We start from the raw sequence: 22,830 nt of genomic DNA, 5'->3' as shown, positions 1-22,830 counted from the left end.
AAGTAACGATTCAACTGGCGGTACATAACGAAGGTTTGGAAAGTACTCGAGTAGATTCAAGAAGTACATTTAGTCGAGGAGTTGATCGGAGGTGACCACTTGATAAATTGCAGGGTGCGTCTTCACGGCTAACGCAAGATGATAAATGACGCTTGAAATAGGTGCAATTTAAAAAAAATATTTTCAGTTGACCCGTGCTACAGGGGTGTTTTGTCCAGTTTCTATGACAATTTCGCTTGGAAAAATGATGCAAATTTACCCCAAAAACTACATTCGACGTTCGAAAATCCAGTCTTAAAAGTGATTGTGGCTACGTGGGAAGAACGTCAAAGCGCTTGCAGGAACGCATAAATCAGCATGTCCCTAGATTCATTAGAACACGCTCGGTGAATAGCTGACTCATCCACTCAAGATTGATGCGGAACAATCAAAGGCCATAAATTCTGCAATTGGCAAACACTTGTTGGATAATCCCGCCTGTGCGAAAAATTTTCGAGACGACAGATTTCGCATACTTGGAAAGGGTCGCTCACACTTTCATTTGTGGGCCTTGAAGTCGACTTTTATCAAAATGCAAACAAAAAGAGTTTGTGGATCATCTAAAAATAGTACATATTGTACATATTGAACGCTGTCGTATTCGACATTTCGTTCTGGTGACGTCATATTTTGTGTTACGATTGATGAGATACGCTGTTCTTTTGAATTCTCTACTAGTTGCTGACGATTACCCCTGACGAGTGTCAGCCGAAAATATTCGGGTTCATTTCAATAGGAATATACTATTCAATTGTCTATTGAAGTTTTGCGTAAACAATTGCTGAGAGAAAGCAGAAGTATTCTAAAAGCATTACCACTTAAGGTAGTAATGTATACTGCAAAAACTACTCACTAATACGAGTAACATATTATACATATATAGCAACCCTCTGAAACCTCTCTCCTATCACAGAAGGCGTAGAGGCGGGGACACCAACACTCTCGGTCTGCTCCTGAACTCTCTGATGCCCCAGTACGACCCCAACCGGGTGCCGGCAGACGACGAGCACGCGGGAATGGCACGTGCCGGACTGCACGAACAGTTTCAAAATCTGATGGGCGCGATGCGAGACATGCTGGGAACCATCCAGTTGCCGCCCGACCCGGAAGAGCAGGAGGAGGAGTTTAACGAGGAAGAGTGGGACTGAATTTTCCTCCTTATCGATGCAATGGTCACCAAAAATCATGCGCGATAGCGGTATATTAGAAATCTATTGAGGAAATGGGTTACGAACGTTACGCAATAAAGAGATCTACTGGAGTAACACTAGCAGCGACGAGACAGCGTATGTCTCAGGACGGTGTTTTACTTCCCGATTGATTTTTCTAGCAGGTCGTTGACTTCCTTCACGAGTGATTCGAGAGCGCCCAACGCTTCCACCGACACGTTGATGCGGCCTATGACCGCCTTGTCGCTGTTGCCCGACACCACCTCCAGGTCCGTGTCGACGACGTCTTGTCTGTTGTTCAGAATCGCCTTCAGGTCCACGTCTGCCGATCCTGTGTATCAAAAAATGATAATGGCAGTACGTAAATGCTATAAGAACAACAGTATTCAGATGGCCCTTTGTAATTTAACAGCCGGATAGTCGGGCTGCTAATGCTAACAAGTCAGAGTAGATATTTACAAGTGGGAAATCTCTTCTCAATTACACAGAGGGAGACAGGAACTACTTCCACTTTTTTGGAATGCTAAAGTAGGTTTTGCCTACCCTCTGGTGTTGGGCGAAGCTACTTATACCTAATCTGTCCACTTGAGATTTTGACCAGTAGAAAGTAATTTTGGGATAAGTTGCCTCCCTATCAACTGTGAAATTGTCATAAGAACCACATGAAATAGCCATCTCGCTAACTGCTGAATAGCTTCTTTGAGGTACAGAAATCAATATACAATTGAATAGTATATTCATATTGAAATGAACCCGAATATTTTCGGCTGACACTCGTCAGGGGTAATCGTCAGCAACTAGTAGAGAATTCGAAAGAACAGCGTGTATCAACAATCGTAACACAAAATATGACGTCACCAGCATGAAATGTCGAATACGAGAGCGTTCAATGTACGATTTTTAGATGCTGGTGACGTCATATTTTGTGTTACGATTGTTGATATACGCTGTTCTTTCGAATTCTCTACTAGTTGCTGACGATTACCCCTGACGAGTGTCAGCCGAAAATATTCGGGTTCATTTCAATATGAATATACTGTTTAACTGCTGAATATGTTTTCAAAGACGGCACCCATTTGTATTGCCATTAGTCACAAAGATTTTTATAGCAACTACTTCTGATCAACTGTCCAAAGTATGGGAACTCTCAACCAAATCTACTTTTTGACACTGCTTGATGACTTTTGAAATCTTTGACTTTCTCCTTTCACTTAAAAAGAGTTTCACATCTGATTGAAAAGTATATTCATATTGAACTGAACCCAATTATTTTTGGCGTCAGGGGTGATCGTCAGCAACTAGTAGAAAATTTGAAAGAACATTGTATATCAACAATCGTATCACCAAATATGATGTCACTAGCATGTAGTTGAGAATATTCGTGAGAAGAGATCGCTTAAGCTCAGCAAATTATTTTTAAATGGTACACTAACTCCTGTTGGTGCAAGCTAGGTTGGCGTGTATTGATAAGTTCACTCCAAGACGCACAAATAAAAGTGCGAACGCCTTGCTAATTCTACTTGTTATTCAGTAGAAATTTATGGTGACACTTCAACCAAGTAGCAATGCTGACTACAGATTGCGGAAGCTCGAGTAGTTTGAAAAAAGTACATGTGGTTGAGGAACCACGGTGGTGACAACCTTAATAATTGCAAGATGGATCATCACTACTTCTACAGGAATGAATATTGGTGCCATCTGCCATGAATAGGGAAAGTTCTGAAAATATATTCTGCAAATGTGAGATGTGACTACATCGCTTAGTTGTTATGACAACGAGTAGAGTTAGAAGTGTATGGATGCTTCAAAAGCTGTTTTAAAGAGGAAGTAGTCTGACAATTTTCAAGCGTCCATGTCTCCAGGGATGAGTACAGAGGTGGTTAGTAATGAAGTACTTGACTGTTTTTGGCAAAAACTAAGCACTTTCTACGAAAATATGAGATAAACTTCCATTGTGTTCACACGTCATAACAATTAAGTGAAATAAACCCTGCTTCACAGTAACCGCGTGTTTGCACCATTTTTAGTAGCCTCTAACAGTTTGTGTTAGTTGTGAAGATATGACTCGAAAATTCGGTACCCAGTACCCACATATCAAAAGAACAAATGAACCAATTCTACTTTCTCAAATTACATTTAAAATTCTTCATTTTCTACTGATTAGTTTTGACATGTTTTGGAAATCACTATGTGAACAACCTCTGTTACTAACCAAGCTCATCGCATTCGTCCTCATCGTTAGTAGGCTCCGAAACCACGGTGAACGAAATCCTTGAATCCACCTCGGCCGTCGGTAGTATCATCGCCGCCAAATGGTTTCTTTTCTCTTCATTCTTCGCCGCATCCACATGCGTCACTGCATCGAAAATCTCATTTCGAGTCTAGCACAATCTCGCACCGATCTCCACAAACCTTTGCTGAAATTGTAGCTCATTTCACGCGACGGGTTTTTCGGCTTCGGCAGCGAAACCGGGGTCTCTTCGACGTCACGCAGGAAGGTGTACTCGACGAAAATTTTCTGAATGTCCGGGTCTTTGTACACCCAGCTGTCCCGATTCAGGGTCAGGTGATTCACAGTGATTCGAATGGTGTCCGTGGTCTGCAAAATAAATGAAATAAAGCGTGCTGTCCTAGGACCTAGATTGAATACTGTTGTCTATATTTGAAGCAAGATAACAGCAGGTAGTTATCAGAACATTGACTAGCCAAGAATATAAACTATATAGTTTGAGGAAATTCTAGCATCTGTTATCCACAGCAGGACCATTCCATGACTGATGATGATGAAAAATGCGTTACGAATAACCAATAAGACATAGTGTATAGTAAAACATGAATCTGCATTTCTATACTACTTATTTGAACTTACAATTGTATGGTATATTAAATTATTCATATTGAAATGAACCTTAATATTTTCGGCTGCACGCTGCTGCCAGCAACTAGTAGAGAATTGGATGCAACATTGTATTTCAACAGTCATCACTGACTATGATGTCACCGGCATGAAATGACGAATATAATCGGGTCGAAGAGATCGCTTCAGCTCTATGTGCTATTTTTAGATTGTACACGAACTCGTCAGGACAGCAATAACTCGAGTCCCGATTTTTTGGTGGCTCGAGTCACTGCGCGTGACTTGAACCTAGTCATATGACTCGAGACTAGGACGGCCAAGACAAACATTTCATTGTAACTTCGAAGAATAGTAAAGTTACCAGATTTTTCGTCTATCGTTCCTGATACTTGGAAAATAGGGCCAGAAACTGTTTAAGACCGAGGAAAATTACTATATTATGAATGCCAGCCATTCTCTATCATTCGAGCAGAGTTGAAAAAAGTACGTTGAACTGAAAACTGAACAGTGAACATAATGAATTGGACTCGAACCAAAACGCCACGACTCGGACATGAAAACCGTGCATGTCACAAAACGGAATTGATGCTTATGTGAGATGAGCAATATACCTAATTAGTAATGAGACGAATATATAAGCGACGCCATAGGATATAACCATGACCTTGCTGCACATGTTGATTTAGAGGCGCGCACGCCACACTCCGAGAAACAATGTCTCCTTTCTGGATTGGACGAGCAAATGCACGTTCTTCGTTGATAGTTTTTTAATCGTAGCGCCAAATTGGATATTGCGTTATCGTTTTGGTCTATGAATTGAAATTCATTCAAGCGCACGATCTTTTACTCCAGTATCGATTTGCGAACGTAAATAGGGAAATGCATCGAAGCAGACCAGATCGCTATTATAGTCCGCATAGCCTACAATTGCCGCGATGTCAGCTAGTCAATGCAGTGTCCGAGCCCTGCCCTCGTGTTGAATATGTGAGGGCAATTAGTGATTCTAATCATCAATTTCGAGTATTCATTCTTGTCTGCTTGATACACTCGTATTCTTGAATTGTCGCGCAATGGCACTTGCGAGCTTGCAGTGTAATTGGTTACCGACTTGTACAGTGCACGACGTTGAATTAAGTTCTCAAATATTGATGCACCACCAGATTGTCAATGGCACTAATTTTGAGTTTATTAGATTCGTTTAAATGGGAACCTTCTATACTCCACTAAACTTGATCGACAATGGACGGACTGGTAACAAGTGCATAAATATCGAATAAAGTCGTTGGGTAAATTTGGTGAAAAGTGTATTTCTGCTGATAAGGCCGCGACATGCGCTCTTTTCTGCAGTTACATCTGGACAAATCGCACCATTAAAAGATTACATTGGACTGTAAGACTTGATATTAACGAGCGCAGTACCGGTATTAAAACATCACGTCACTGTTTCAATGCTGTATCATGTGTACAATGCAATGACATGGAGTAAATTGCGTTCTCGTGCGGATATGACGTCACCGACAGATGACACAAAGTAATTATCACGTCACAAGACTTTGCATACCCCCACAAAATGATGGCTCCTTGCGAGGACTACAACCGAACCATAATGGCCGGAGCTGGAGCAGATTAAAATTTACGACTGCTCCAAAGCCCTGGTTACAACCATGGAACTTGTTCTGTTTGCATAAACCTGGTTGGCGTTTTGATAAAAGTCAACTACAAGACACACAAATGAAAGTATTGATATACGATGTTCTTTTCAATTCTGTATTAGTTGCTGAGAATCAGTCGAAAACATTTGGGGTCATTCCAATACGAATATACTATTCAATTGTATATTGTAGTTATGTACCTCCAAGAGGCTATTATCTGAATTTCTTCTGAAAACGGTAATATTTTTGATTCGTCCCCAGGAAATTCATGCCACCAACACTTGTGATATTATCTTGAATGTGATGTAAATGTACACCGATTGGGTTACCTCTATCGTCTTCTCTGGCGATGACATCATAAAAGTTTCAGAATCGGTTTCGTCTTCTCCTAGAGCGCTCCCCTGATCAATCTCTTCTTCAATATCTTCTTCCATATCGTCTAAATTTCAAATTTTAATATCGCAACTGTATTGATATGCCATGACGATATGATGATGATGACATGCCAATTCTGAATAGATCAGCGCGCTGTGTTCTCAAAGAATCACAGCGTAAACACTAACCCTGTTTATTGCGCATAAATACACCATAGAAGTTTCAACAAAAGAAAGAAGTATTCACTTCACAAAATAAATATTTACTGCAGTTGCACAGCAGGAAGTCTTCAAACAGTGGAGAACAGTAAATATGATGTACAAAAATTTAATATATGCAAATACTCCACACACTACCTGACCAATATGCTCAATATGAAATCATGAACTAATTCTTAATTGTCTGGCAAATGACAAACCTCTGCACTAGAGTTTCGCGAAAAATTGATGCGCTCAGTAAAATATTTGTGGAAATGATGAAGAAACTGGGACTGAGAGTTGACCAGAGCAAAATAAAAGGGAAGATATGGTGGTCAAAACTGATTTTATACCAAATTGGAAAATTTTATTGACAATATAGATGACGGAAATTCTGTAGACAGATTTTGGCTATGGCGTGCATAACTGCGGTTAAGTGTTACAATACAATTGAGTTAAGGGCTGTGGTTAGGTCTACCAAGTCAAAAGTGAATGAAAATGGCAAGGCAAGCATCTGAAAATAAAGAGCAAACACCATTACAGTAGGCATTAGGCCAAAGTGGATCCTTCTTTCTGTTCAGGACATCGCATTGTGTCTTGTGTATCACATTGTACATTGTACAAAGATAATGGAACCTACATCTGACGATTATATATGTTGAAATCACCAAAATACATGAAAACATCGGTGACACCCCCAAGGCATACGGTTATATCGTCAAAACAGATGCACCCATGTCAATCTGGGAGATAGCGACCAAAATCAGTTCAAATAGAAACCAAATGACGGTAACAGTTTCAAAGTACCGCATCCATCCCTAAAACACTCAATCAAAAACTCATACCCTCATCAGACAGCGGTTGCGTCGGCGCCGGTTTCACCATTTTCACTTCCGGAATATTAACGTCCTCGCGCGGTGACGCATCCTCCGTTTCCAGTGTGCCCGTCTGCTTCAACTTGCGTGACGAGAGCACCGTTAAAATCTCGAAACGACGCAAAAACGGACCCGGACTCACATTGCGCGTCCTAGGCTTTGGCTTTACTGGTGCTCCTCGATCGGCGTCAGATTTCGGCGGGCCGTCTCGCGTTTCAGCGACGGGCATGACAATTTGAATCTCGCTCGGAGTTTCGCTCTCGCCCTTTTGAACAGGGGTGGTCAGTAACAAAGTACTTTGACTTTTTCGGAGTACTCAAGTGTTTTTGCTTTGGACTACTTCCGTTTCAGCTTCCTTTTTCCACTTTGGATTTTGTAAAAAAGCACACAGTTTCGGGTTAAATTTACGTCACTTTTACGAGTGAAATTGTCACAAGAACCGAATGAAACAGCCCCCGTGTCACGTTAACGAATACATTTTGGAAAATTGCATCATTACTGTGGCATCGATTGTTTTGTGTTAGTCGTGAAGATGCATCCAGCAAGTAGGCACCTCTAATTAACTGCTAAAAAAGTACGCAACAATACGGCCAAATAGACTTTTCAAAACTACATGAGCACTTTCTGATTTTCATATTCTACTTCTACTAGAAGTGGTTTTGATATGTCATTGTGTTGATATAATTGAGTAGAAAAAGGCATTACTTCTACTTTTGCTTAGTGACTATATAATATATATGGCATGTCACAATGGGTCTCGCTCACTTCGGATAAGTCAGGGCTCGTTACTTCAAACGGAACTGGTTTTTCTTTTGTCGTTGATTCTGTATTCTGCAGTTCAACGGCTGGATCGGACTTCTTTGTTCTTGTCTTTGGCATCGTTTGTGTCACTGTTTGCGGCTTGGTTGTATCTGGCGATGTGGGCTTGGGCTGCGCGGTTTTCTTAACCACCTTAGTCTGCTTTTGCCTGAAATTTCACGGTCCACGTAGCAGGAAAATCTTAAATCCTTATCCGATCAACAAGAATTAGTCCATGGTAGTGTAGGTTAATTTACAGGCGCAGTCAAATATGATCGACTATCATATTTGTAAGGGGCATTTTAACAGGGTTGTAAGCTTTTAACCAAATCATAAGGTTCCGAGTCTCAAGTCAATCTCAATTTTGACTCGAGTCAAGTCAAGTCATTTTCAATTCACCACCGAGTCAAGACCGAGTCCAAGTCAGCTAGTAGAGGGTCGAGTCCGAGTCATAGTGTTTTGACTCCAGTTAAAACAGTTTCTGGCCCTATTTTCCAAGTGCCAGTTCTGATAGACGAAATACTATTAATGTGATAACTTCACTCTGCTTCTAAGTCTAATGAAATATCTGTCTCGGCCGTCCTAGTCTCGAGTCATAAGACTTGGTTCTTTTACGAGTCCTTTTACGCATTTGAAAAAATGTCTCTAGTCAAGTCGAGTCACAAAAAAATCGCGACTCGTGTCGAGTCATTACAACCCTGCATTTTAATATACTTCATTACAGGCCAGAGGGATAAAATATAGTCATATATACATGATAACATAAGCATATCACTCGATCGGCTTCCGTCCTAGAATGCAAAGCTACATGATTGAAATAAGCCATTTTCCAATTTCAAGCTCGACAGAAGCATTAGCCAATGGTTCCTGGCATTTTTTGACACCACCTCAACTTATTTTGCCCCACTGTGCTAAACTCACGATTGTTTTTTTTTAGGTTGCCGAGACTTACCCATTCCGTTTCGGTTTGGCGATATGCGGGACCAGCTTTTCGGGCACCATCTGATCTTCTTGCTTGTGAAGCTTCTCCAACCTCTCGGTCTCTGTTTCCGGAATCCTCATCACCTTTGCCGGCGCCCGGTACGGCAGCTTCCATCGAAGCGAAATCTCCACCGTACCATTTTCAGTGTCTTCCGGCTGTGAACGTATTTCGGTTTATCAGCAATCAGCAGTTTTTGACTGCTACTTATACTGTTGTCGTGGGGTATTCAAGTGCACTACCTACACCCAGGGTTGTAACCAAGTCACAAGGCTCCGAGTCACAAGTCAATATTACTTTTATAGTTGTGACTCGAGTCAAGTCGAGTCATTTTCAATCCGCCTCCGAGTCAAGGCCTAGTCCAAGTCATCGAGCAGAGATTCGAGTCCGAGTCATGGGATAATGACTCGAGTCCGAGTCCAAGTCATTGTGTAGACTGCTCAGTTTCCAGATAAAGTCTTGTTAAACCCACTGTTTTAACCATATTCGGTGATATCAAATGGTTCGCATTTATAATATACTAATTTTCCCCACTTTTACTAGTTTCTGGTTGCATTTTCAAGTACCGGTACCAATAGACAAAGCCCCAATAGGGTGGTCACTTTACTATTCTTCGAAATTACAATGAAATGTCGGTCTTGGCCGTCTGAGTCTCGAGTCAAATGACTTGGTTCGAGTCATGCGCAATGACTCGAGTCCAAGTCGAGTCAATACACATATTGACTCGAGTCGAGTCGAGTCATTTCCGTATTTTGAGAAAATGACTCGAGTCAAGTCGAGTCATCAGAGAATCGTGACTCGAGTCTGACTCGAGTCGAGTAATGACTCGAGTCATTACAACCCTGCCTACACCTATACATTACAGTTAACCCTGGCAACTTGACATGGTCGCTCGTTGCACCACACGTTGAATATTGTGCCATATTAGGTAACCAAATATTGCTTTCATAATTCATACGCTTTACAACAAATTCTCATTATTGCTTGACTATATCAATTAGGTGTCTTCCGATGCGCGAGACTCATTTAACGCAACCTACATCAAATGTATCTGAAATATAACTGTATTGAGTCTATCTGTGAATTGAGACATCACAACATCAGAATAGCAAGACACTAAAGTTAAGTATAGGTAAACGCAAACCATATTAATTGGTTAGCTACCTTATTGCTTAAAACACGTCAAGATATATCTACTGCAACATCAGTGAAATTAATACAATCTCAGGGCAATGTATCGGGTTTTTATACATTGAACCCATGCACGACAGGTTTATTGCGCCTTGATTTGAGTCCGAAAACGAATCCAAATTATATATCGTTGATTAGTCGAGTGTTCATTCACTCTGATTCAAGCGATCCGCCAAACTGCTCTACAGTTACTTTAGTTCAGCAATCTTTTGTCACTAACTTTAGGCAGTGTTGAGAATGAATATGTACACTTGTACAGTCAAGTAAATTATTTTTCAAGTTGAAAAAATGCATTGAACCAGGTATGGTCGTTCAGAAGGAAAATATCATGGTACTTGAAATGGCCAAGACAGCCGACGATTTACTTATCTCCATGGTTCTCAATGATGCACATAACATCTGTAAATATGCTCAAATTTACTCACACTATACAGTTGAAATGGCGCTTTGATAACTTTATCATGCGCCAATGGTATCATGTCCACAGTTGCTTTGCCCAAGTACGACGTCATGTCCGAATCGCCGTCATCAAACACATAGATTTCCAGTTTCTATACAAAAATACCGATGCACACATACTGCGCACAGAAAATATACGCGCTAACTCACCTCCGATTTGATATACGCGTCTAAATCGGCCGTCATTTGGATGGGGAAGTACTGAACGTCGTCGAAATGCGGGTTGTTTGTGTTTGGAATAATGACGGTGTCATGGTCTCCAAAGTCGTAAAACTTGTACACGCAATATACGTCGGGTTGCACTCCTGTTAAAAGGTTGCCGAGTTGAAGAGATTGAATCTTTTGCGCGTCATGAGATTGTGATCCGTAACGATTAGAGCTGTCACCAATGCTTGATTATTTAGGCCTACTGCTGATGCCGCAGTAATGTCTCCAAGCAAAATTACTATCTTTCAAGTAGATCCGAGGTGGACTGGTCAAAAACTGCAGATTTAGAATTTTCGTAGCCTGGCGAATTCAATCATTTATTTCTCAAGCGAACTGTCCGTAAGAAACTTAACCAATGTTTCAATAATGCAAGCACTCCAGTACACACCTTCACCATGAAAAAGTAGAAAGCAGTTTTGTGATATGGTTTCATCAGTTTTATGAGTGAAACTAAATTGGAAAATACCTGAAATAGCCCCTGTATCATCGTAACTGAATATATTTTCCAAGATTGCACGTTGCACCTATTTGTAGTGATAATACCCATTTCGCGCTAGTCGCGAAGATGCATCTTGCAATTTCTAAAAGTAGCCTCCCAGGCAAATTAAAGTTTGTGGAAAACTGTAACATATCCAATCCCTGCGTTTGTTCGGCACCGCAAAACGCCGGCTACGATTTTCGAAGCATTCTACCTGGACGTCGTGCTTGCACGTGATTGCACGACATTAGTCGCAACTCCATCTGATTAAAGTTTGCGTCTTGCTGTTGCAACGTCAGCGGCGTGTCTAATTTCTTCTGGGTGTCCGTCGAATTCGCAGACAAATACCCGAGCGCCTTTGTCCTTTCCTGGAAAGAAATCAAAACAAATTTTTGTTTCAATTCCACAGGCCCCAATCTTTTATCATATTCACCTTGTACAGTCTGATTGCTTGATCCATGGGCACCCGTAGGCGTACCCAGAAATCTAACGTGCCGTAGTTAGCACCATCTCTCGCTCCTTGAGAACAAGAAAAATTAAAATGGTCATTATCTACATCGGAATGTCAATTTGACAAAATGTTAACATCCCATCAACAAAACCCTAGAACAGGTGCAGGAGCGATGTCTTACATTCTTTACTATTTACGGGATTATTCACGGCCACTATCTGAATACCAAACTTTAGTTCAAACACTCCAACCCGGTTCTAGGCAAAAACGACAACACTATGGGGAGGATGATGGCAGTTAAATTTTCAGGATTTCACAAAGTAAATTCACACAAATCCAGTCCAAACCTGTCAATATGGCGCTTCCGTGAAGTTTCCCTTGCGGCTTGTCCAACAGATGATTCAAACGAATAGAACAGCCACATATCGTCGTGTAATCCGTGCCGAAAGCTTGATGCAGCTCGATTCTGGTGCTGTTCTGTGAATGCAACACAACGGATTTCGTGAATTTGAAGACTACACTACACAATCAATTTCTATTTACCTTTTGCAAATGGTAAAGGAAAAGGTCGTCCACTCGGACGATGTATTGAGACGTGAAATCAAATCTCGGACTGGAAAATGAAAGGCATTTAGGATTAAAGCTGGGCAGTGGGAAGTCTCAGCCAGTTGTCAGCGTGGAGAATTTTGATTGAATGAAATAAAACGTGGTCGAAAATTTCAATCTGGAACTTCCGATTCGCAGAATTGCACCGCACAGACTCAAGTCACTCGTTTTACCGATGTCGTAGTCACGATTATAAACCCATGCTATTCAAGGGTGAAGGCGTAAAAATTCCTATTCCTATCCCAGTATCCCTACTAAACATATCACTTCCAAACAGTTGAAGATACATGAAAAGGCGGTCAAAGTTATCATCACTAGCACTCAGGTAGAAGTAGAAGTAACGCAGTAAATTTCTACTCAGTACAAAAAGAAGTAGGGTTTTCCATGTAAGTAACAAAGTGAGTATTCTAGGCCTAGTTTCGCCCCAAACTTGTGAAATAGACGCAAAAGTATTTTGTTGTTAACCATTGGGGCTGTTCAAAAATAACTTTTTTATTTTATTTTACTGGCTACTTGATAAAATTGTTAGGTTACTTAAAAATGCTGCACACTAATATTGGCTCAATTCCAGGCAGTGGAAACGAAGATGTTGTAGTAGAAAATTCTGCACTTAATTGATAAAATATACAAAATTTTTCCCAATTTTACTGGCTACCCTATGAAATTGTTAGGTTGTCTGAAAAAACGATGTACATCAAATTGGGCCCAATTCCAACCCATGGAAGCAAAATTATTGGAGTTAAAAATTTTGGATTTGTAAAAAAATGGTATCTACAGCTGGCAAATTCTTTAATTTGGTTACCTATAGATCTACCCACCGTAAATACTATGATTTGAAATCTTGATTTTGAACATCAATAACTTTGCTTCTACGGGTTGGAATGTAGCCAAATTCGTTGTGCATCGTGTTTTCATACAACCTAACAATCTCATTGGGTAGCCAGTAAAATATTTTCATGTTTTTTTTTATGAAATAAATCTAGAATTTTCTACTACAACAACTTCGCTTCCACTGGTTGGAATTGAGCCAATATTAGTGTGCAGCATTTTTAAGTAACCTAACAATTTTATCAAGTAGCCGGTAAAATTTGAAAAAAAGTAATTGTTGAGCAGCCCTATTGACCATGTCTGAATACATATTGTTCAGAAAAATTTGAGCTACCATACGAAGGTCAGCCTAATGCGTTTCGTGATAACCGCCATGAATAAACTAATTAATACACCAGCAGTTACCTTCCGCTCTTGATGATGGGCGTGCTGACAATCTCGTAGTCGTAGAACTCGTACGTCACGAACGTGGACGGCTCGCGGTCTCCCAGCGCTTGCAAGGCGTCGTGCGACAGCGTGGCTTTTTGAATGTTGATTTCCAGCAGATTTTCGCCCCTTTCCAACCTTGTGATGTCAAAGTCCTCCTCTTCTACGTCCATCTAGGGGCACGATTTCAAGGTTCAACATAGACTTAGTTTGAAGAGTGTTTAACATCAATGGAGGTAACGTGGGAAATAGCACAGAGGTGGTCAAAGTAGTCAGTGTTGCCACAGTACTGGAATACAACATCATAAGGCTGACTTACCTCGTCTTCATCCTTGTTAATTTTGAATTGCTTCGTTCCGTACGCAACATCGTGAAGTTGTTTTTCAAGTTTCTAAACGAAAACCTTAGTGAGATCAAGCGCAAAATAGTTAAGATTCCGCAATCACCTTCACTCTCGCCGCGCGGGCGTCGAGCAGTTGAGCGTAGTGCTCCAATCTGCTTTCATATTCCCGTTTCATCTCTTCCATCTTGTTCGAGACGCTGTCCACCTGGAAAGAGATGGATGCGACAATAATATTTTGAATTTAGGTGCATCTTTGCCGCAGCAACAATAGCCCTTGGGAAAGCGGTACTTAAGATTGGGTGAAAACAAACACCAGCCGGTATTGGCTACAGGGCATTAGACACAATCAGTAGTCGAACTGTGACTAATGTGGTGGTACGCAAGGGAGGTTTGGGGTTTGAAATGCCAATTCTACCTCCAATATTGCTTGGCTCATTTGAAATTAAGCAATTGGTATGACGCTGTTGCGTTTCAGCCAAACAATATGATGACACTTTCCATTCAGAACCGGTCTGCGACAGGAAACAGCAGAATTCGTCAGCTAATTGTTATAATGACACCGCAATCTGCATTTAAAAATGATAACGACCTCCAACGCTTAAAATCGAACGTCTCGGTCCGAGTCGGTTACTTCTCGAGTCCAAAGAAGGTCACTCACCTCGATCTGATAATCCTTATTGATGCGATGTTGCATGAGCAGCATCTCCCTCGTCTTCTCCAGCTCTTGAATGGTGTCGGCGTGCTGCACTTGCAAATCGTTATACAGCTCATCCACATCTACAAGAGCGAATCACCCGATTACTCAAAAATCACAACGCGACCCTCTGGGCAATCACCTTTAGTTTCGTGCTCCTCTTCGAGAAAATCCGGCCTCTTTCTTTCCGACGCGAGATGACGCTTCTGCCTGATGACGGATAAAGCCTCCTCTAACTCGGAAGCTTCGACTGCGTCATCTAGCGATGTCACAAGCCGCATTCGGTTTCTTAAATCGTCGTTCTCCGTCCGTAGACGCACACATTCTTCGTGTAATCTCCTGGTTTCGTCATGCATACGATCTTTCATCGCTGAAAAAAATTACTCGTAAATCACTTATTTTTATGGCATTACTTCCACTTCTATTCGACTACTGATGTTGAATACTTTTATCAATTGTGCAGAAATTTAGTAACATTAAGGTTCTTTTTAGAAAGCACCACTCAACACATCTACAGACCACTGCGTACTTTGATAAAAATGAAAATCACACATAGGAATTCGATTTAACTGCAGCTTTACAATCAATTACTGACTTGATCTTGCAGCGGAAAATCACAAACCATCGCAAGCGGACATGCGTTGCGTTATGTAAACGTTAAATCAGCGACATTGCATGGCTTAACAAACAAATATACCTCTCTCGCTAGCTGCTCTTTGCAAGACGGAATCTTTGTCTTTCAAGTCGTGCTGTACGACGTGTTCCAGCTGAGCGATTTGGCGTTTATATTCCATTTCGGTTTTACGCCACTTCTGTTCTTGTCCAGCGGTCAAGGCACTGAAAGCAGATAACTGTCAAGACTATTCTGTCTGTTTTAGTTATAAATTCGGTGAAGGTTTTCCATTTTTGTCGTTTAATAATTTTCAATTTTTCAGATAAACATAGTGACATGGGTTGAGTCATCAAATTCAAGGCAATCGATTTTTGATAATTGAGTGCCAAACACACTGGAAACATGGTGAATACGGAATTTAGCTATAGTCAATTTACGAGTCTGCATTGAAATTGTGCACTATAAAAGCCCAACACCCAAACTAGGATTAAAAGTGATGTTTTATCTTACTGTTGTTGGTAGTATATAGCAACTTTTTTTATGTATGTACGGTACCAATTGACAGGTTACATGAAGTGATTTTGCAAGTTTCAGGCCTACCTGCATACGCCTGAAAACAGTGTAGTGGCTGGTTGGTCGGAAGATTGAAAATAATTCAAAATATTGTAATTCAAAGGATATCATAGTAAAAGGTATGACAAAATCACAATTTACCAAAATTTAAAAAAAAAATACAAAACCAAACACATGCACAAGAACAGAAGTTTAAAACACAATACCACACTTAGTTAGAAAACATCGGCAGTCTGGGAACATTTAGATAGTTCCTAAAGTAACATCATACACGTCTATCAAGAAACCGCCTCACTTATGTGTCAGCCTTTCATTCGCCTCCTTGAGTATTTCCACCTCCTTCTCCAGATCGGATATTATGTGCTTCATTTCGGCCGCTTTTGGGTCGCCGCGGGATTCGTGTTTTAGCCGATTCTGAGAGAATACAAAAATGAACGAATTCGCTCGGATATTTTCAAAATAAAGATGGAATGAAACTTCTCGCCAACCTGCAGAGCGAAAGTCCGCTTTTCCTCCTCGAAAAGCTGTGTTTTCAAAGCGTCGAGCTCGTGAAGAACTTTCTCGTAATTGGTACGGACGGCTTGGTGATTGTCTTGCAATTCTCGATACCTGAGGCGAATCGGAATTAAAATTCATTTTGCACTCCATAGAATGCGAAGAAATAGTATGTGGACTTAAACATTCAGTATTACCGTGAACGGACCCCATTAAGGCTAATTGATCAATGAGTAGCGAATAAGAGAAGGGGAGAGATCAATGGATTAATTTAGTCAGAGATGGTCAAAGTATTCACATGATCAGCAATTGACCTTGAAGAAATTCATAATTCAACCAAGTCCCAATTCCTGGAAATCTACTATGTATTTTACCTAGCTTCCATGGATTGATAAGAGTCCGATTTCTCCTTGATTTCCCGTCGGAGACGAATCAAATCAATGTTTTCCGAAAGCGTATTTTTCTTCGTTGAATTCATTTCTTCCTTAAACTTCAGGACATCGCCTTCGTGCTCAGCGTCTTCAAACGATGTAATTGTGAGATGTTGTAATTTAATCTGGCACTTGATTTGAGGCATAATTATTAACAAAGATTTTCCATTACCCGGCAGTAATGCAACGAATAGAAATGAACGACAGCACCTGTAGGCTAGAGCTACAGCATACATTAAGCACAGATGAATAGATATGTGATCCTATGAGATTGTACATTCATTATCTACTGATACTTGACAATGAATCTGATGTAGAGATGGTCAGTAGGTTAATTAGGTAGCCTACTGCTACTTCTGAAACTATGTAAGTTACCAAGTATATTTTGTACACCTGCACAATTGCGCAACTTACTCAAGTGGCTACACTTTTACACTTATACTTTAAGATTTTATTTCTTACACCCAAGAATTTGTAATGTAAAAAATAGGATTTGGTTAGATTTGCGACAATTCCATGCAGGAGGTTGCAGTAACTACATGGATTGGACATGTAGCCCTGTATCATAGAATCAGATCATAAGGTCAAAACTTCCACCTATTTGTAGCACCATAAGTCATTCTGCGGTAGTCGTGAAGTCAGGAAGATATAGTTCATAATTTCAAAAGACATCACTAGCAGTTAAAAACAGAGGAATGTGACTCCTGGTTCCAATCTACTTGAGCAATTATCATGAATTTTGTTTTCTATTTCTACCAGGGTTGTAATGACTTGACTTCGAGTCCGACTCGAGTCACGGTTTTTGGTGACTCAACTTGAATTGAGTCATTTCTTTAAATACGTAAAATGACTCGACTAGAGTCAATTTGTGTATCGACGCGACTTGTACTCGGATCACTGTGCATGACTCGAGACTAGGATGGCCAAGACACACATTTCATTGTAACTTCGAAGAATAGTAAAGTCACCACATTATTGGTATTTCATCTATCACTCCTGATACTTGGAAAATAGGGCCAGGAACTGTTTGTACTGTGGAAAATTACGATATTATGAATGCGAGCCATTCTATATCACTCGTACAAAGTTGAAAAAAGTGGGTTGAACCAGATTGGACTCAAAACTGAACAGTAAAAACAATGACTTGGACTCGAGTCTCAGCATTATGACACGGACTCCACACTCTACTCACTGACTTAGACTTGACTCGGTGGCGAATTGAAAATGACTTGACTCGAGTTAAAACTATAAAAGTGAGATTGACTTGTGACTTGGTTACAACCCTGATTTCTACTTCAAGTAATTTTACCCTGTTCTGATACACTACTTCTACTTGTATTGAGGTTTATTGAGAATTCACAACATCATACGCATGCTCAACTATCATCATCGACTAATTTTAACAGCTCTGCTTCATGTCGTCAAAGTATCGCAAAAATCTTTTTTTTTTCAGTGCTGAGACTGACACAAAAACCGAACTTACTCTTGAGTCGCAGCTGATGTTGCATCACGTTACGTTCCCTTTCCATGTTCGCAACTTGTTCTTGTAGACCCAGAATAGTGTCTCGCATCTTATGGTTTTCATCTCGAGCTTCCTCCAACAAACTATGCCCGTACCTTGACATTGCCAGACAGAAAGGTATTTTAATGTACAATAACGGTACATCCCAGTAGCACTTCTCAAGTATTTGTATGGCACTAGCAAACATCATTATCCCCAAGTAGAAGAGCAATAATCGATTCGGTAAGTAACATGTTCGTAAAGAAAAGAATTTCTGTGAAGGGAGCAATCGTATACCTATGGGCATGGAATAAGCTAGTTGTTATCAGCTTATAACTTCTATATCTGTGTTCTAATCCCAATCAGAGTCGTATAAGCCATGGCTGTGCAACCTTTTCGACAATCGGGTCACATATAAATAACGCAGCGAAACCTCGGACCGGACATAAGCCTCAAGAATAGTTGCAATGCCAATCACCTCATTAAAAAATGGTAACGATGATTGCATGGCTTATTGGTGTCAATTTTTTTGTGGTAAATGAATATATGTCAAATATTTTCATGTGCAAAGTCAGCATACGGATATTTTTAGTTTTTACGGCCTTTCCCTTAGCCCACTCAAGCCTAGCTGAAATTTATGAGATAATCCTTTTTTTAATCCTTTGGGCCTACATCAATCAAATCAACATTCTTCATGTACACCCCTGGTATAATTCAATGATTAGTTACGATGGCACAATGGAAGCCAAGCAAAAACAAAACCATGTCAGGTAGAAGTATAACATAAGAGTAAGGTTTTTGCACTAGTATTTTAGTCCAAGACTTGTTTCCATGTTTGTTCATGTTTATTGTTCAAGTTCATGTTTCACGGTAGTGCTAATACCTACAGTACCACAAAAATGCATATATAAAAATATGAATGCTTATAAATACACTCCAATATAAATTAGCAATCTGGAACGACATACTATTATATGATTCACGGCTAAAGAGTGGTCGATGCCACGATTTTTCTTTCATCAAACCTAGATAACAGACTTATATTCGTTCCCAGTGATCATAAAGAATAATTTGAACAGCTTCTTGGAGGTACAGAACTTCAGTATACAACTGAATAGTATATTCATATTGAAATGAACCTGAATATTTTCGGCTGACACTCGTCAGGGGTAATCGTCAGCAACAAGGAGAGAGTTCAAAAGAACATCGTATATCAACAATCGTAGCACAAAATATGACGATTGTTGATATACGATGTTCTTTTGAATTCTCTACTAGTTGCTGACGACATAGGCGCCGAACCTTGGTATGCAAGGTATGCCACGCATACCTAGACATTTTTTAGGTATGCGGCATATCTAGAATGCCGTTTGGGATGTATCGACATAAACCCCGATTGTGTTATTTAGAACAGATCGCAATGTATTTCCGTATACGATAATACCTACTGCGGCTTATGTGAGCGAGGTAACCGGTTGCGCGCGGCCAATTAGCGAGAAGCGTGTTGCCAATTAGCCAGATTCGTCTGTGCAAAATGTAACGTGACACGATTTCCCGCTGAGTTGGTCGCGAAATTATGTCATTGATTGCTGTGCGCTCGGCAATCGTCACTTGCCTGATTTATCGCGTCTCCAACAAGCCTAGCTTCACTGGCTTGAAGAATCACATCTGCAGTAGGCCCGGTGCGCACTATACCATAGCTAGCCTGCACTATCGCATCTGCAATAGGTTTGGTACAAAAGATATCATCACTGTCGCGTCTCGGGCCTAGCATGCGTTGGCTCCTATCTCTCGATGGCTTGGAGACAATGCCGTTAAGTGTATGCTGATTAGCAATTGTGATTAAAGAGTGACATCACCAAACTGAATGACATCGAATGTCCGCAGACATGTGCGACTGCGAATGCGCCGTGCATGCGTAATTAAATTCCGCTAATACTAAACATAACCATCAGAAGATGTGTGTCAAGGTTTGAGTTGCAAAAGATGAGAAAGGTTTGAACCACCTGAAATCGGTGCCATTATAGAACAGATTCCTTAACAACTCGGACATTTTGCTTTGAGCAAATCGTCGTCGAGGTTGTCGAGGTTACTTAATACGCAATGATAAGCGGCGTATTTAATTGTTCGCGAACGATCAGTGACTCGCTAATTGACAGCACTTCCGGACTCGTTGACAAGCTTATCATACGCGCAAGTTTGTTAACACGTGGAGATTGTATAATCGGCATTTACGAATGCACTTTACCCTAATGAATCGATGCGATAGTGACCCTAATTGTCAATTCCGTCACATTATGACAGCATTCCTTTGTGACGTCATCAAACTTGCATACCTAAGGAAAATTCGAGTTCGGCGTCTATGGCTGACGATTACCCCTGACGAGTGTCAGACGAAAATATTCGGGTTTATTTCAATATGAATATACTATTCAAAGAATAATTAGTAATCACACCTGTCTTGTCCTGGACTTTTTGATCTCACACCGGATCTGGGTCGATCTCTTGCACTGAATGGTCTCCTCTCAACCCCAGAATTGACGCGAGATTGAACATGGCCGTAAGGTGTATGTCGCCGACCTTGTGTCATAATTTGTTGGTTGGCTACATGGAGCTGGAAAGACGGATAAGTTGAATCATCCGAAATTATACGGATTTCCTTTGCCTACTTTTTGTTTTAGGAGATCATTATCTTTTTGGAATTTTCTTATCGCGTCTTGCTGAGTTTCAATTTTTTCTTCCAAAGATACTTCTCTTGTGGTCCGTGCACCTAAAATTGGATTTTGAATCAAGTTTGTTTTAGATGATGCACTGAATGACTATAGTAAAGAAGCCAGACAGAGTATTTATTAAAGAGCAAATTCATCAAAAAATGACATTAAAATAAATGGGTAAAATTCTTAACATACAATAGCTGAAATTTTCTGTTTACAAAACCACATTAACATCAGCTAATCTCAACTAAATACATGATATTGAGTGGAAATTTAGCATGTCAGTTGTAGCGTTATGGTATGTCATTCCTCACAAATATTGACACGGAAACGCTAACAGTTTCAATATATATTGGATGGGAAAAAGTCAACACACTCTTGAGGTTACAAGAATTCAGACTCAGCGGACCCCAGCGGAGCTCTACTCAAGAATGATAAAATTGAATGTTGAATGTCAACAACAAAAATGTTCATCATATTTTGGTTCTAAGCACCTCGTCTAGTTCGGCACTACTTCAAGTAGCCTGGATTAATGCTCTGATTACATTATTTATTCCTTACACAAGAGTATAATCTTGGTCACCTAATAGACTTGGCATTTATAATTGAGTGCAATGAGATGGGAGATGGATATTTATTAATTGAACTATTATTTTTTAGTCAAAATCTAGTTAAGATGGCTGTAAGTCAAATTAAGTACACTTGTTGATCTTTTTCTCATTTTCTAGTTAACACCTGCCGATCTTAAAGTGTGATTACATGACTGCAAGAAGTCCGTAAAATTTGGCCTACACAAAACACCAATTCTGTAACAAGTCTTACAAATTGGACAGTAGTCTTACATGCTACAGATACATCTAAGTAGACATTCCATTGGGTCACTAAGTATTAGGAATGACAGATTAAAGAGTCAAATAAGAGGGATGTTGTCTGCTATAGTATATATAATAAAAAATGTGGTTGGCTACCTATGATTTAATTTATGGTAACAATTGATAACAAATAAAATTGTACCTCCATGTCCAGATTCGGAAGACCATTTTTTACGGTCATTAACAAGTCTGATGAGTTTTGTCGAAATCCTAAAATATAATATTATAGTTCAGTCTTCTCAAGCGATATAGAAAAATAGCAAGATATATCTCTACCGTTTTATTTTGTCTTCTTGCTTCCGTACGTGACGCTTCAGTAGAATCGCTTCCTCCTGCGAACCCAAGTATTTGTCTTCCAAGTCAGCGCGGGACAGTTTACTCACAATCGCCCGTGCCTGCGATTCTTGCTTTGGCGTTAAATCTAAAGAAAAGATTTGAGTCGTAATCCAAAAATTACCGAAATTCCATTATATGATATAGTACTGTGATTTTACATCATTAAATTTACGGCATTACATGTATACTTACACATCAGTAGTTCATTAGTAAATAACTGCTTTCATCAATTTTGATTTGATGGTTGCTGGTGATGATAATAAGAACTCCTGCATCTAGCTTCCCGTATTGGTAACGTCTTGATAGTATAAAGAAATGAATTTCCAATTCATTCGTTACAAGCTTGCAGGTCTTAGGTCCTTCATCAGGAGATTAAATGGTAAATGGTGAAATATGGAAAGATATGACTAATGCGGTATGTTCAAATATTTTGGTTAATGTATCCACTCTGGCCAAAAAGCAATTATAGAGAAACGACGAAGAAAGACATGTCTTACGATACGATGAATCTACTTACGCATAGGTTTCGCTCCGGTTGATCCATCCATTCCAGATGGATTACGGTCCATACCGTATGTTAGCCTGTTACATATACACACTCTGTTTTCTCCACTACAAAATCTATCTAGCAAAACAACAAGAATCTCTGGAAAAAAGATTTGGTCTGTAAT

The 22,830-nt window shown here is 40.1% G+C and overlaps 2 protein-coding genes across 2 annotated transcripts in view; one reads left to right on the top strand and one right to left on the bottom strand.

Annotated features, from left to right (window-relative positions):
• LOC145457493 (ribosome quality control complex subunit TCF25-like) overlaps positions 1–1,304 on the top strand; it is a 7,871-nt gene extending 6,567 nt beyond the window's left edge. Inside the window, exon 16 of the mRNA XM_080335706.1 lies at positions 953–1,304. Coding sequence (XP_080191832.1) covers positions 953–1,187 — 235 coding nt within the window. The 3' untranslated portion in view covers positions 1,188–1,304. The remainder of the gene's footprint in view (positions 1–952) is intronic.
• Positions 1,233–22,830, bottom strand: LOC145457492 (protein fantom-like). The gene is made up of 29 exons (XM_080335705.1): positions 22,677–22,830; positions 22,100–22,244; positions 21,966–22,033; positions 20,907–21,007; positions 20,694–20,851; positions 18,220–18,353; positions 16,680–16,824; positions 16,299–16,419; positions 16,106–16,224; positions 15,322–15,461; positions 14,767–14,994; positions 14,589–14,707; positions 14,034–14,135; positions 13,907–13,978; positions 13,567–13,760; positions 12,271–12,340; positions 12,075–12,204; positions 11,710–11,795; positions 11,491–11,644; positions 10,742–10,896; positions 10,558–10,683; positions 8,915–9,099; positions 7,930–8,131; positions 7,307–7,429; positions 7,135–7,246; positions 6,047–6,156; positions 3,621–3,807; positions 3,421–3,564; positions 1,233–1,539 (listed from the first exon to the last, which is right to left on the bottom strand). The coding sequence occupies exons 1-29, from the start codon at positions 22,726–22,728 to the stop codon at positions 1,346–1,348; spliced, it is 3,876 nt and encodes a 1,291-aa protein (XP_080191831.1). The 5' UTR covers positions 22,729–22,830; the 3' UTR covers positions 1,233–1,345.

Source organism: Botryllus schlosseri, chromosome 15 (assembly GCF_051294905.1).
Source record: "Botryllus schlosseri isolate E-star chromosome 15, Bs_hap1, whole genome shotgun sequence".
NCBI lineage: Eukaryota > Metazoa > Chordata > Ascidiacea > Stolidobranchia > Styelidae > Botryllus > Botryllus schlosseri.
This window is presented reverse-complemented; position numbering and strand designations above follow the sequence as displayed.